This window comes from Haemorhous mexicanus, chromosome 31 (assembly GCF_027477595.1).
Source record: "Haemorhous mexicanus isolate bHaeMex1 chromosome 31, bHaeMex1.pri, whole genome shotgun sequence".
Classification (NCBI taxonomy): Eukaryota; Metazoa; Chordata; class Aves; order Passeriformes; family Fringillidae; genus Haemorhous; species Haemorhous mexicanus.
The window spans coordinates 2,179,489-2,194,370 of NC_082371.1; the positions used below are offsets into that span (position 1 = coordinate 2,179,489).

Here is a 14,882-nt window from a genome sequence, read left to right on the forward strand (position 1 = left end):
CGCCGGGACCGCGGGCGGGTTTTGGATGCTGCGGGGTCTGCAGGGTGGCAGGGACAGCGTTTCCCAGGAGTTTGGCTGGGAAACTGTTGTGTTGTGATTTCAGGGCTTACCTCAGAACCTCGGGTCCCTGCCAGGTGTGGCAGTCACCTCTCCTTTCCCCTCCCAGCACTGTCTGTCAGTCCTGGAATTCCAGGAGGGCCCGGAGTGATTGGCAGATTCAAACCCGGGCGGGCACTGGGCCATCCAGGTGTCCTTTGTCCCTTGTACCTGGTTGGTGGCTCCCTGCCCCTTCCCTCCCCTCTCCCCGGGGTTAAAAGGAACAGCAACCACACAGGGAGTTCTGTTGGAGCTGTTGCTGGATTCAGAACAAAGCTCTGGATGTAGACCCTCCATCAGAACCCACTCCTTTCCTTCACCATCACCTTAATCACCTCAATCCTGCAATTCCAGAAGGGCCTGGAGTGATTGGCAGATTCAAACTCCTGGGGGGGCACTGGGCCATCCAGGTGTCCTTTGTCCCTTGTACCTGGTTGGTGGCTCCCTGCCCCTTCCCTCCCCTCTCCCCCAGGTAAAAGGAGCAGCACCCACGTGGTTCAGGAGTTCTGTTGGAGCTGGTGCTGGGTTCAGAACAAAGCTCTGGATCCAAACCCTCCAGCAGAACCCACTCCTTTCCTTCCCCATCACCTTAATCACCTCAATCCTGCAGTTCCAGAAGGGCAGATTCAAGGGATGTCCTCTACCCCCGGGGGGACACTGGGCCACCCAGGTGTCCTTTATCCCTTGTACCTGGTTGGTGGCTCCCTGCCTCTCTCCCCGGGGTTAAAAGGAACAGCACCCACGTGGTTCAGGAGTTCTGCTGGAGCTGGTGCTGGGTTCAGAGGCCAGAATAAAGCTCTGGATCCAAACTGACTCCTTTCCTTCACCATCACCTTAAAGCTGCTCTGCCAGAGGGAAACCTGAGGAGCAGCAGAGCTCCTGCAAGCCTGGACTTGTCTCCACGTGCTCAGCTGCAGCTCCCAGCTGGCCAAAAGTGTCTCTGGGGTCAGACACCACAGTTCCACTGCTTGCTTCAGCACCAAGGGCCAGCCAAGCTCAGGCAGGTCCTGTCTGGCTCTATTGGTGAATATTCCAGTAGGAAGCAGCAGGGCTGTGTCCCTGCAGCATCCCGGGAGCTGTCCCCTCCTCGGGTGATGCTCCAGGCGCTACTCGAGCTGCAGATGTTTTTCCTCAGCCTCCAACACCTCCAACAGTGTTTGTTGGCAAGCTCAGCTTTTCCAGGCTGTTGCTTCCAGGCTGGGATTTCCAGGGAAATGAGTTCTGATGGCAGGGAGAGCAGCAGGTCCCTGGGCCGGGTGCTGCTCAGAAGACAGGACTTGCTGGGACCCCCCAAACCCTGGGGAGATGTTCCAGAGCTCCTCGTTCTCCCTCCTGCTGCCATCAGGATCTTGGTCTGAAACCACGAGGAGATGGATCCAGGAGAGCTCCCGAGGTGCTCTGAGCTTCCCTGAACACCTCATGGCACTCCAAAAGGGACAGAGCATTGAGGAGATGGATCCAGGAGAGCTCCCGAGGTGCTCCAAGCTCTGAGCTTCTCTCAACACCTCATGGCACTCCAAAAGGGACAGAGCATTGAGGAGATGGATCCAGGAGAGCTCCTGAGGTGCTCCAACCTCTGAGCTTCCCTGAACACCTCATGGCACTCCAAAAGGGACAGAACATTGAGGAGATGGATCCAGGAGAGCTCCCGAGATGTTCAAACCTCTTGGCACTCCTGGAGGCTCCATCATTGAGGAGATGGATCCTGGAGAGCTCCCGAGGTGCTCCAAGCTCTGAGCTTCCCTGAACACCTCATGGCACTCCAAAAGGGACAGAACATTGAGGAGATGGATCCTGGAGAGCTCCCGACATGTTCAAACCTTTTGGCACTCCTGGAGGCTCCATCATTGAGGAGATGGATCCAGGAGAGCTCCTGAGGTGCTCCAACCTCATGGCTCTCCTGGAGGCTCTATCATTGAGGAGATGGATCCAGGAGATCTCCTGAGGTGCTCCAACCTCATGGCTCTCCTGGAGGCTCCGTTTTGCCTCTCTAACTTTGAATTCTGGGGTTTTTTGGGGGTTTTTTGGGGTTTTTTTTTGTCTCCCTGAGATGCTGAGCACTCCAAAAGGGACAGAACATTGAGGAGATGGATCCTGGAGAGCTCCCGAGATGTTCAAACCTTTTGGTACTCCTGGAGGCTCCATCATTGAGGAGATGGATCCTGGAGAGCTCCCGAGGTGCTCCAACCTCATGGCTCTCCTGGAGGCTCCGTTTTGCCTCTCTAACTTTGAATTCTGGGGTTTTTTGGGTTTTTTTTTTGTCTCCCTGAGATGCTGAGCGCTCCAAAAGGGACAGAACATTAAGGAGATGGATCCAGGAGAGCTCCCGAGGTGCTCCAACCTCTGAGCTTCCCTGAACACCTCATGGCACTCCTGGAGGCTCCATTTTGCCTCTCCAACTTTGAGTTCTGGTTGGTTTTTTGGGCTTTTTTTTGGTTTTTTTTTTGTCTCCCTGAGATTCTGAGCACTCCAAAAGGGACAGAACATTCTGCAGCAGCAGAGGTGACCTGCTGGGTCACAGCTGGTGTGGAACCATCCTTTGGGATGTGGGGAGTCTCCAGGACCCTCCTGGAAGAGCTGGAGATGTCTTGGGGGCAGGTTTAGGTTGGATATCAGGAGAATCTTCTTCCCCCAGAGGGTGCTGGAGCACTGAGCAGGCTCCCAGGGAATTCTCACATTCCCAAGGAGCTCCAGGAGAGGTTTGGACAATGTTTGGGATTGTTGGGGTGTCTGTGGGTTCTCTGCCACTTTGGCCATTCCATGATTCAATTTCCCCACCCCTCAGTTCTATGATTAAAATAAATCCATTATTAAATATATTAGGATATTAAAATATAAAATAGAAGGATATTAAACCCAAATCTCCTCTTCCACAGTGCTGGGGCACTTGGGGTGACAACTGGCACTGAGGTGGCTTCAGGGCCACCAAACCTCGTGCCAGGGCATCCAGCTGGGCTGAGACACCTCGTTGGGCAGGGAGATCCTTCAAACAGAACTGTCACAGCACCGAGCTGGTTCCCTTGGCAACAGCCATGTCGGAGATTGGCCTTAGGGTAGGAGCTAAAAACCCACTCAGAAATTGGAGCTCTCAGCTCTTGGCTGTCACACTGGGGGTGGGGGCTGGCACTGGGGTCACCCTGCTCTGTGCCCCGGGGTTTTGGGGGAATTCTCTCCTTTTTGGGGCTTTTCAGGGAGCTGGGATAGCAGGAAATGCTCTCAGGGGGATTTTTGGTGTCCTAGAACTTTGGGGGTGGTGGGCTTCCCTCTGCTCTGCCCCCTCTCGGCTGGCACAGGGGTCACCCTGCTCTGTGCCCCGGGGTTTTGGGGGAATTCTCTCCTTTTTGGGCCTTTCAGGGTGTTTGGGGGATTTTTGGTGACCCAGAACTTTGAGGATTGTGGGTTTCCCTCTGCTCTGCCCCCTCTCAGCACTCAGGGTGTGGGTGCTGGCTCAGGGGTCACCCTGCTCTGTGCCCTGAGGTTTTGGGGGAATTCTCTCCTTTTGGGGCCTTTCAGGGAGCTGTGAGAGCAGGAAATGCTCTCAGGGGGATTTGTGGTGACCCAGAACTGGGAATTTTCCCTCTGCCCCCTCTCAACTGGCTCAGGGGTCACCCTGCCCTGTGCCCCGGGGTTTTGGGGGAATTCTCTCCTTTTGGGGCTTTTCAGGGAGCTGGGATAGCAGGAAATGCTGTCAGGGTGTTTGGGGGATTTTTGGTGACCCAGAACTTTGAGGATTGTGGGTTTCCCTCTGCTCTGCCCCCTCTCAGCACTCAGGGTGTGGGTGCTGGCACAGGGGTCACCCTGCTCTGTGCCCCGGGGTTTTGGGGGAATTCTCTCCTTTTGGGGCTTTTCAGGGAGCTGGGATAGCAGGAAATGCTGTCAGGGTGTTTGGGGGATTTTTGGTGACCCAGAACTTTGGGGTGGTGGGTTTCCCTCTGCTCTGCCCCCTCTCGGCTGGCACAGGGGTCACCCTGCTCTGTGCCCCGGAATTTTGGGGGAATTCTCTCCTTTTTGGGCCTTTCAGGGTGTTTGGGGGATTTTTGGTGACCCAGAACTTTGAGGATTGTGGGTTTCCCTCTGCTCTGCCCCCTCTCAGCACTCAGGGTGTGGGTGCTGGCACTGGGGTCACCCTGCTCTGTGCCCTGGGGTTTTTGGGGAATTCTCTCCTTTTTGGGGCTTTTCAGGGAGCTGGGATAACAGGAAATGCTCTCAGGGTATTTGGGGGGTTTTTTGGTGTCCTAGAACTTTGGGGGTGGTGGGTTTCCCTCTGCTCTGCCCCCTCTTGGCTGGCACAGGGGTCACCCTGCTCTGTGCCCCGGGGTTTTGGGGGAATTCTCTCCTTTTTGGGGCCTTTCAGGGAGCTGTGAGAGCAGGAAATGCTCTCAGGGGGATTTGTGGTGACCCAGAACTGGGAATTTTCCCTCTGCCCCCTCTCAACTGGCTCAGGGGTCACACTGCTCTGTGCCCTGGGGTTTTGGGGGAATTCTCTCCTTTTGGGGCTTTTCAGGGAGCTGGGATAGCAGGAAATGCTGTCAGGGTGTTTGGGGGATTTTTGGTGACCCAGAACTTTGGGGTGGTGGGTTTTCCTCTGCTCTGCCCCCTCTCGGCTGGCACAGGGGTCACACTGCTCTGTGCCCTGGGGTTTTGGGGGAATTCTCTCCTTTTTGGGGCTTTTCAGGGAGCTGGGATAGCAGGAAATGCTCTCAGGGGGATTTGTGGTGACCCAGAACTGGGAATTTTTCCTTCTGCTCATTCACAGGGAAATCTTCTGGAATTTGGGATTTGGGGGTTTCATATGAGAAGCTGCATCCTCTTGCTGTTCCCCTTCCCAGGAATGCTCATTTGTGGGAAAATCCTCAGGAATTTGGGATTTTGGGGTTTCATATGTGGAAATGTGAAGCCCCTGGAGTCAGGGAATGTTCATTTTCAGGGAAATCCTGTGGAATTTGGGATTTTGGGGGTTTCATGTGTGGAAATGTGAAGCCCTTGGAGTCAGGGAATGCTCATTTATGGTGAAATCTCTGGAATTTGGGGTTTGGGGGTTCCATGTGGGGAGATTTGAAGGCCCTAAGGTCACAAGGAGTGGGATCCCATCCTGCTGGACCATCAGGATCCCCCCTGAAGCTCTGGATCTCACAGTCCCAGCAGCCCTGTCCGTGGCAGAGCCGAGCTGGGAGCACACCCAGGGCTGTGTTTCCCACTTTTAGGGAATATTTTCACTCCTGTGACACCCTGGTACCCTGTGGGAGGGAGGGAGTGGCTGTGGGGGCTGGAGGTGCAAAGGTGGGAGCTGCCAGAAGGAACTTGAGGCACCAGTGGAGTTTCTGGATGGATTTATCTCTGTGAGAACAGGAACACCCCGAATTCTGCAGCTCCTGCCTCCAGAGCCAGGTGACACCACAGAGGGATTTCTGTTGGAGTCCTAAACGCTGAGAATTTCAACTTTCTGACCCCAAAAAGAGCACTGCATTTTCCCTAACCCCACGTGGAGCTGTCCTGGATCTGCCTGCATCCCTCCCACCTTCACCTGTGGCTCTGAGCCTGCTCCAGCATCTTCTCCCTGCCTGGATCTGCATTTTGGGGACAGCCTGGGTGGATCCCAAGGGACATCTGGATGCCACTGGATCAGGGAAGGAACCAGCCCTGGAGTTGCAAGAGCAGATGCACCCAAACTGGAGCAGGTTTCTCTCTCCTGGGAAATCTGGAGCTGCTCAGCTGCCTGGAATTTGTGCTCTGGGACATTCCAGACTGTGGATTCACACCCTGCAAAAAATCAGCCTGCAAAGGGATGTGCACAGCAGATGTCTGAGGTTTGCTGATCTGTGAGTTCAAAATTCCCTCCCTGCCAGGGCTGATTCCTGCCAGGATCCATGAGAATTCAAAATTCCCTCCCTGCCAGGGCTGATTCCTGCCAGGATCTAGAGGAATTCAAAATTCCCACCCTGCCAGGGCTGATTCCTGTCAGGATCCATGAGAATTCAAAATTCCCTCCCTACCAGGGCTGATTCCTTCATGGATCTGCAAGAATTCAAAATTCCCTCCCTGCCAGGGCTGATTCCTGCCAGGATTCACGAGAATTCAAAATTCCCTTTCTGCCAGGGCTGATTCCTGCCAGGATCCATGAGAATTCAAAATTCCCACCATACCAGGGCTGATTCCTTCATGGATCCACGAGAATTCAAAATTCCCTCCCTGCCAGGGCTGATTCCTTCATGGATCCATGAGAATTCAAAATTCCCTCCCTGCCAGGGCTGATTCCTGCCAGGATCCATGAGAGTTCAAAATTCCCACCCTGCCAGGGCTGATTCCTGCAAGGATCCACAAGAATTCAAAATTCCCTCCCTGCCAGGGCTGATTCCTGCCAGGATCCATGAGAATTCAAAATTCCCACCCTGCCAGGGCTGATTCCTGCAAGGATCCACAAAAATTCAAAATTCCCTCCCTGCCAGGGCTGATTCCTGCCAGGATCCATGCGAGTTCAAAATTCCCTCACTGCCAGGGCTGATTCCTTCATGGATCCAGAGGAATTCAAAATTCCCACCCTGCCAGGGCTGATTCCTTCATGGATCCATGAGAGTTCAAAATTCCCTCCCTGCCAGGGCTGATTCCTGCCAGGATCCACGAGAATTCAAAATTCCCTCCCTGCCAGGGCTGATTCCTGCCAGGATCCATGAGAATTCAAAATTCCCACCCTGCCAGGGCTGATTCCTGCAAGGATCCACGAGAATTCAAAATTCCCACCCTGCCAGGGCTGATTCCTTCATGGATCCAGAGGAATTCAAAATTCCCTTTCTGCCAGGGCTGATTCCTGCCAGGATCCAGAGGAATTCAAAATTCCCTCCCTGCCAGGGCTGATTCCTGCCAGGATCCACGAGAATTCAAAATTCCCTCCCTGCCAGGGCTGATTCCTTCATGGATCCATGTGAATTCAAAATTCCCACCCTGCCAGGGCTGATTCCTGCAAGGATCCACGCAGGAAAATGGGGATTGAGCTGTGAAGGGAATTCCTGGAACATCAAGTCCTTGGAGAGGAAAAAAAGGAGCCTTGGAAAACATCTGTGCCCAAGGGGATGAATTGGATCTTTGTGATGGTGAACACAGAGTGAACGGGAAAGGAGGAGGGAGGTGAGGAGGGGATTTTTGGGAAAGAAGGAGGGAAATGGGAAGGGTTTTTTGGGAAGGAAGGAGGGAAATGAGGAGGGGATTTTTGGGAAAGAAGGAGGGAAATTTTGGGAAAGAAGGAGGGAAATGAGAAGGGTTTTTTGGGAAGGAAGTAGAGAAATGAGAAGGAATTTTTTGAAAAAGAAGGGAGGGAGATGAGGAGGGGATTTTTGGGAAAGAAAGAGGGAAATTTTGGGAAAGAAGGAGGGAAATGAGAAGGGTTTTTTGGGAAGGAAGGAGGAAAATGAGGAGGGGATTTTTGGGAAAGAAGGAGGGAAATTTTGGGAAAGAAGGAGGGAAATGAGAAGGGTTTTTTAGGAAGGAAGGAGGGAAATGAGAAGGAATTTTTTGAAAAAGAAGGGAGGGAGATGAGGAGGGGATTTTTGGGAAAGAAAGAGGGATATGAAGAAGGGTTTTTTGGGAAGGAAGGAGGGAAATGAGGAATTATTTGAAAAAGGAGGAGGGAAATTTTGGGAAAGAAGGAGGGAAATGAGGGGGGGATTTTTGGGAAAGAAGGAGGGAAATTCGAGAAGGGTTTTTTGGGAAAGAGAGAGGGAAATGAGAAATGTTTTTTAGGAAGGACGGAGGGAAATGCAAAGGAATTTTTTGTAAAAGAAGGAGGGAAATATTGGAAAAAAGGGAAATAAGAAATGGGTTTTTTTGAGAATGAAGGAGGGAAATGAGAAACATTTTTGGGCCATGGCTGTGAACCAGAGGCGTTGGAGGGCCTGGAGCCGTGGGTGGTTTTCCCTGGGGTTATTTCTGCTCCAGAGATGCTTTCCCAGCCTGGAAAAAAGCTGGGATGGGGAGGACATTCCTTGGAGAGGCTCCTGCAGCTCCAGTCTGGTCCCCCACATCTGCTGGGCTCTTCCCAGCCTCTATCCCTGCTTCCTGAGGCTGCTCCAGGTGGAATCAAACATTTCTTTATAGGCTGTGGTGCAGAATTCCTGGGATGCAGAAAATCAATTTATTCCTGGTTGGGAGCGTCATGGGGCTGGAGGCCCAGAGCTGCAGACATTTGGGGACAGTCATTTCTGCATGGGGACAGTAACTTTTTATGGGGACAGTCTCTGCTGGATTTGGACAGTCACCACTTGGTGGGGACACTCCGTGCTGGATGGGGACAGTAATTTCTGGATGGGGACACTCCTTGATGGGTGGGGACACTTGGTGCTGGATGGGGACAGTCATTTTTGCATGGGGACAGTCTCTGCTGGGTGGGGACACTCTTTGCTGGATGGGGACTGTCACCACTGGATGGGGGACAGTAATTTCTGGATGGGGACAGTAATTTCTGGATGGGGACACTCCCTGCTGGATGGGGACAGGGATTTCTGGCTGGGGACACTCATTTTTTGATGGGGACAGTCTCTGCTGGATGGGGACAGTGACTGTTGGATGAGGACAGTCAGTGTTGGATTGGGACAATCATTTCTGGATGGGGACAGTCCCTGCTGGGTGGGGACACTCCTTGCTGGGTGGGGACACTCACTTTTTGATGGGGACACTCCCTGCTGGATGGGGACAGTAATTTCTGGATGGGGACAGTCAGTGTTGGATTGGGACACTCATTTCTGCATGGGGACACTCCTTGCTGGGTGGGGACAGTAATTTTTGGGTGGGGACTGTCCCTGTTGGATGGGGACAGTAATTTCTGGATGGGGACAGTCACTGCAGGATGAGGACACTCCTTGCTGGATGGGGACACTCACTTTTTGATAGGGACACTCCCTGCTGGATGGGGACAGTAATTTCTGGATGGGGACAGTCAGTGTTGGATGAGGACAGTCAGTGTTGGATTGGGACACTCATTTCTGCATGGGGACACTCCTTGATGGGTGGGGACCGTCATTTTTGGATGGGGACACTCCCTGCTGGATGGGGACAGTGATTTCTGTCTGGGGGCACTCTTTGCTGGATGGGGACAGTGACTCTTGGATGGGGACACTCGTTGCTGGATGGGGACAGTGACTCTTGGATGGGGACACTCGTTGCTGGATGGGGACACTCGTTGGATGGGGACAGTAATTTCTGGATGGGGACACTTGTTTTTTGATGGGGACAGTCTGTGCTGGTTGGGAACACTTGTTGCTGGATGGGGACAGAGATTTCTGGATGGGGACAGTCACTGCAGGGTGGGGACAGTCACTGCTGGATGGGGACAGTGACTCTTGGATGGGGACAGTCCTTGCTGGATGGTGACACTCATGGCTAGATGGGGACAGTGGTTGCTGGGTGTGGACAGTCATTTCTGGATGGGGACACTCATTGTATGGGGACAATCACTGCAGGATGGGGACAGTCATGGCTGGATGGGGACACTCATGGCTGGATGGGGACACTCGTTAGATGGGGACACTCTCTGTGGGATGGGGACAGTCCTTGGTGGATGGTGCCAGGAGACAGGGACAGTGCCAGCCCTGGCGGGTGGCACAGCCCGGGCTGGGCGGAGGCTCCCGGCATGGGCAGCACCTGGCACAGCTCGAGGTGACAGCCCTGCCCAGGGGTGGCACCAGGGGACAGTCCCTGCTCCGGGAGCCCTGGTGCTGCTGGCTGGGACTGATGGATGGATTTGCGTTTATTCGGTATTATTTATTGGAATTATATTCTATTTATAGTTAGTTGTTTATATTTTTATTTATAAAATAAATTTTAAATTTAAATTTTTATTTATTTGTTATAATGGTATCTTATATTTTGTTATTTCTATTATATATTTATTTATTTATTATTTTTATTATTAATTTGAAATGTTTATTTATTTGTTATAATGATATCTTTTATTTTATGTCTATTATATTTTTGAATAATAATTTATGAAATTGTTTTTATTATTAATGTTAAATTTTTATTCGTTATAACGATATCTTATACTTTGTTATTTCTATTGTATTTTTATTTATGAAATTATTTTTATTATTATTTTTAATTTTTTATTGGTTATAATTATATATTATATTTTGTTATATATATTATTTATGAAAGTATTGTTACTTTTATTATTTTAATTTATTTTTATTATTAATTTTATTTTGTAATTATATTATTATGTTTATATATATTTATATAGATTATAAATTATAGATATATTTTTATATATAATCATATATAATATATTATGTATATATATATTATTATGGTTTTATATATATTATACATTATTATGGTTTTATATATTCATATGTATATATATATATATATATATATACATGGTTAGTTAGTTGGTTAGTTAGTTGGTTGGTTAGTTGGTTAATCAGTCATTTGAGGAGTTTGTGATGGCAGCACAAGGATGAATTTCTTTTCACCTTGTGTGTGGAGAAGGAGGAAATTCAGCTGTTTGCATTTCTGGGGATTGTGCCGTGTCCCCCTTGTCCCTGGCGCCTCCCAGAAATAGCTGTCCTTGGGCTGGGGGTGATCTGGTCCTGGAGCTGCTCCAGGGGAGGAAGGGGAGGAGGAGGAGGAGGAGGAGCTCGGCCTTGCCCATTGTGTTTGCAGTGTCCCCGTGGCTGCTGCAGGTGGGGTGGCAGGGGTCCATTCCCCCCCAGATACCTCCAGGCAGTGCCAGCTTCTCCTGCTGCATCCTAGGCAGGGCTTGGAGCACCTGGGACAGCGGAAGGTGTCCCTGCCATGGCAAGGGTGGCACCTTGAGGTGCCTTCAACCCTGGCCAGGATTTCCAGAGAAGCCTCAAGCTGGGATTAACCCTTCATCTCATCCCAAATTCCATCCTCACTGGCCAATTTTGGGATGCTCTGCAGGGATCTGCTCATGGCAGGATCCTCCAGCAGCTCTGGGGCCATGCTCCTGTCCCTGGGAGCTGCCCTAGGGACAGCAGTGTCCCCTGTCCCCGTGGCTGCTGCAGGTGGGGTGGCAGGGGTCCATTCCCCCCCAGATACCTCCAGGCAGTGCCAGCTTCTCCTGCTGCATCCTAGGCAGGGCTTGGAGCACCTGGGACAGTGGAGAGTGTCCCTCCCATGGCAGGGGTGGCACCTTTAGGTGCCTTCAACCCAAACCATTCCACGAGTCCCTCCCTGGCCAGGATTTCCAGAGAAGCCTCAAGCTGGGATTAACCCTTCATCCCCATCCCCAGTTCCATCCTCACTGGCCAAATCTGGGATCTGCTCATGGTAGGATCCTCCAGCAGCTCTGGGGCCATGCTCCTGTCCCTGGGAGCTGCCCTGGGGACAGCAGTGTCCCCTGTCCCCGTGGCTGCTCCAGGTGGGGTGGCAGGACCCATCCCAGCTCAGGAATGCAGCAAACCACCCCCCTGATTTTTAGGATCCCTGCAGAGGGACAGAGACCCCACAGAGCTGTGCTCAGGTGGCTTTTGGAGACCCTGCTGTCCCCTGGGATGCTCTGGAGGGAGGTGACACCATTAATTGTCCTTTTCCATGTGCAGAGAGCCAGCCCACGACGTCGGACGAGACCGTGGTGGCCGGGGGCACGGTGGTGCTCAAGTGCCAGGTGGAGGATCCTGATGATTCCTCGCTGCAGTGGTCCAACCCTGCCCAGCAGACCCTGTACTTTGGGGAGAAACGAGGTAAAACCCCAAAGCTGGGCAAAAATGAGGTAAAATCTCACAGTTTGGGGAAAATGGGGTTAAACCCCAACTGGAGGTAAAACCCTGGAGCTGGGGAAAAATGAGGTAAAACCCCAACTCCAGGTAAAAACCCACAGTTGGGGAAAAATAAGGTAAAATTCCACAGTTTGGGGAAAATGGGGTAAAACCCCAATTCTGGGTAAAACCCCAGAGCTGGGGAGAAACAAGGTAAAACCTCAAAGTTGGGGAAAATGAGGTAAAATCTCACAGTTTGGGGAAAATGAGGTAAAACCTCAAAGTTGGGGAAAAATGAGGTAAAATTCCACAGTTGGGGAAAATGAGGTAAAACCCCAACTTCAGGTGAAACCCCACAGCTGGGGAGAAACGAGGTAAAACCTCAAAGCTGGGGAAAAATGAGGTAAAATCTCACAGTTTGGGGAAAATGGGGTAAAACCCCAACTGGAGGTAAAACCCTGGAGCTGGGGAAAAATGAGGTAAAACCTCAAAGTTGGGGGAAAATGAAGTAAAATCCCAAAGCTGGGGAAAATGAGGTCAAATCCCAGCTCGAGGTAAAACCTCACAGTTGGGGATAAATGGGGTGAAAATCCTGAGCTGGGGAAAAAGGGGTAAAACCCCAGAGCTGGGAAAAATTAAACAAAACCCCACAGTTGGGGAAAAAGGAGGTAAAACCCAATGCTGCCACCCTGGGAGCTGCTGCTGGTTGGGGTGGTGGCACTGGGCTGGGGTGGTGGCACTGCTTGGGCACTGGGCTGGGGTGGTGGCACTGAGCTGGGGTGGTGGCACTGGGCTGGGATGGTGGCTGGGATGGTGGCACTGAGCTTGGGCACTCAGCTGGGGTGGTGGCACTGGGCTGGGATGGTGACACGGAGCTGGGGTGGTGGCACTGAGCTGGGCTGGTGGCACTGAGCTTGGGCACTGGGCTGGGATGGTGGCCCTGAGCTGGGATGGTGGCACTGAGCTCAGGCACTCAGCTGGGGTGGTGGCACTGAGCTGGGATGGTGGCTGGGATGGTGGCCCTGGGCTGGGATGGTGGCACTGAGCTCAGGTGCTGAGCTGGGGTGGTGGCACTGAGCTTGGACACTCAGCTGGGATGGCGACACTCAGCTGGGCTGGTGGCACTGATCCCACTGTCCCTTTTGTCCCCAGCCCTGCGGGATAACAGGATCCAGCTGGAGAGGTCCACCCCCAACGAGCTGACCATCAGCATCAGCGACGTGGTGCTGGCCGACGAGGGCGAGTACACCTGCTCCATCTTCACCATGCCCGTGAGGACAGCCAAGGCCCTGGTCACCGTGCTGGGTAGGACATGGGGACAGCCCTAAATGTGCCACCTTTGCTGGAAGAGTGCCCACTGGGCCTAAAATCCAGGCTGTGCCACTCTGGCTAAGATATTTCCCTCTGTCCCTTAAGTCCAGGCTGTGCCACCCTGGCACAGGGTTTCCCAGTGCCAGGTGGAGGATTTGGGGCTCAAGGTGAGGATTTGGGATGCCAGGGGCAGGATTTGGGGTTCCAGGAGCAAGATTTGGAGCTCCAGGTGGAGGATTTGGGGTTTCAGGGGCAGGATTTGGGATGCCAGGTGTAGGATTTGGGGTGCCATGGGCAGGATTTGGGGTTCCAGGTGTGAGATTTGGGGTGCCATGGGCAGGATTTGGGGTGCCATGGGCAGGATTTGGGGTTCCAGGTGCAGGATTTGGAGCTCCAGGGGGAGGATTTGGGGCACCAGGGGCAGGATTTAGGGTGCCAGGGGCAGGATTTAGGGTGCCAGGGGCAGGATTTGGCACACCAGGGCAGGATTTGGCGCACCAGAACAGGATTTGGGGTTCCAGGAGCAAGATTTGGAGTTCCAGGTGGAGGATTTGGGATGCCAGGAGCAGGATTTGGGATGCCAGGGCAGGATTTAGGGCACCAGGGCAGGATTTCCCAAAGGAAAGAATTCCACAACCCCCATCAGCAGCTCCCACACCCCATCACCTGCGTGCGTGTCACACCTTGCGGTGGCGCCGCCAGCTCAGATTTGTGGGGGTGTTTTGTGTCTCCTCCTCCTGCAGGAATCCCCCAGAAGCCGCAGATCTTCGGGCACGAGCAGCCCATCGACGAGGAGAAGGTGGCGCGGCTCCTCTGCCGCTCCTCCGGCAGCAAACCCGCGGCGCAGCTGCGCTGGAGGAAGGGCAACAGGGACATCAAGGGTGGGTGGCACTGTCCAGGCTGGGGACAGCTTGGGGACACCGCGGGGGGACCGGGGGCGCTGGGGATGGAGGGTGGGGGGGGTTGGTTATAGAGCCAGGGGAGTCACGGGTTCCTGTGTTAGGAGGTTATAGATAATTAGATATATATATATAAAATATTTGTAATATATTTATAGTGATAGGAGGTTATAGATAATATATATAAAATATTTGTAATATTTTTCTAGTGATAGGAGGTTATAGATAATTATATATATATTATATATATTAAAAATTTGTAATATATTTATAGTGATAAGAGGTTATAGATAATTATATATATAAAAATATTTGTAATATATTTATAATGATAGGTTATAGATAATTATATAATATATATAAAATATTTGTAATATATATATAATGATAGGTTTCTTTGTTAGGAGGTTATAGATAATTATATATATATAATATTTGTAATATATGTATAATGATAGATTTCTTTGTTAGGAGGTTATAGATAATTATAAATATATATAAAATATTTGTAATACATGTGTAATGATAGGTTTCCTTTTTAGGAGGTTGTAGATAATTATATTTTATATTTAGATATATATAAAATATTTGTAATATATGTATAATTATAGGTTTCTTTGTTAGTAGGTTATAATTATATTATTCTTATATATATATTATAAAATATATTTGTTATATATATATAGTATAATACAGTTAGTTATAATACAATTATAATTCAGTTATAATGCAATTATAATACAGTTATAATTCAGTCATAATGCAATTATAATACTCTTGTAATATATTTATAATACAATTATAATGCAGTTATTATTCAGCTATAATGCAATCATAATACAGTTGAAATACAGTTATAATGCAG

General features: G+C 50.8%; 1 protein-coding gene across 2 annotated transcripts in view; it reads left to right on the forward strand.

Moving 5' to 3' along the window:
* The window catches only part of CADM3 (cell adhesion molecule 3), a 28,968-nt gene that overhangs the window by 4,538 nt on the left and 9,548 nt on the right, over positions 1-14,882 (forward strand). For both annotated transcript variants that reach the window (XM_059870821.1, XM_059870822.1), the window contains exons 2-4: positions 11,652-11,792; positions 12,960-13,112; positions 13,862-13,999. In XM_059870821.1, the coding sequence (XP_059726804.1) occupies positions 11,652-11,792; positions 12,960-13,112; positions 13,862-13,999 (432 nt within the window). The remainder of the gene's footprint in view (positions 1-11,651; positions 11,793-12,959; positions 13,113-13,861; positions 14,000-14,882) is intronic.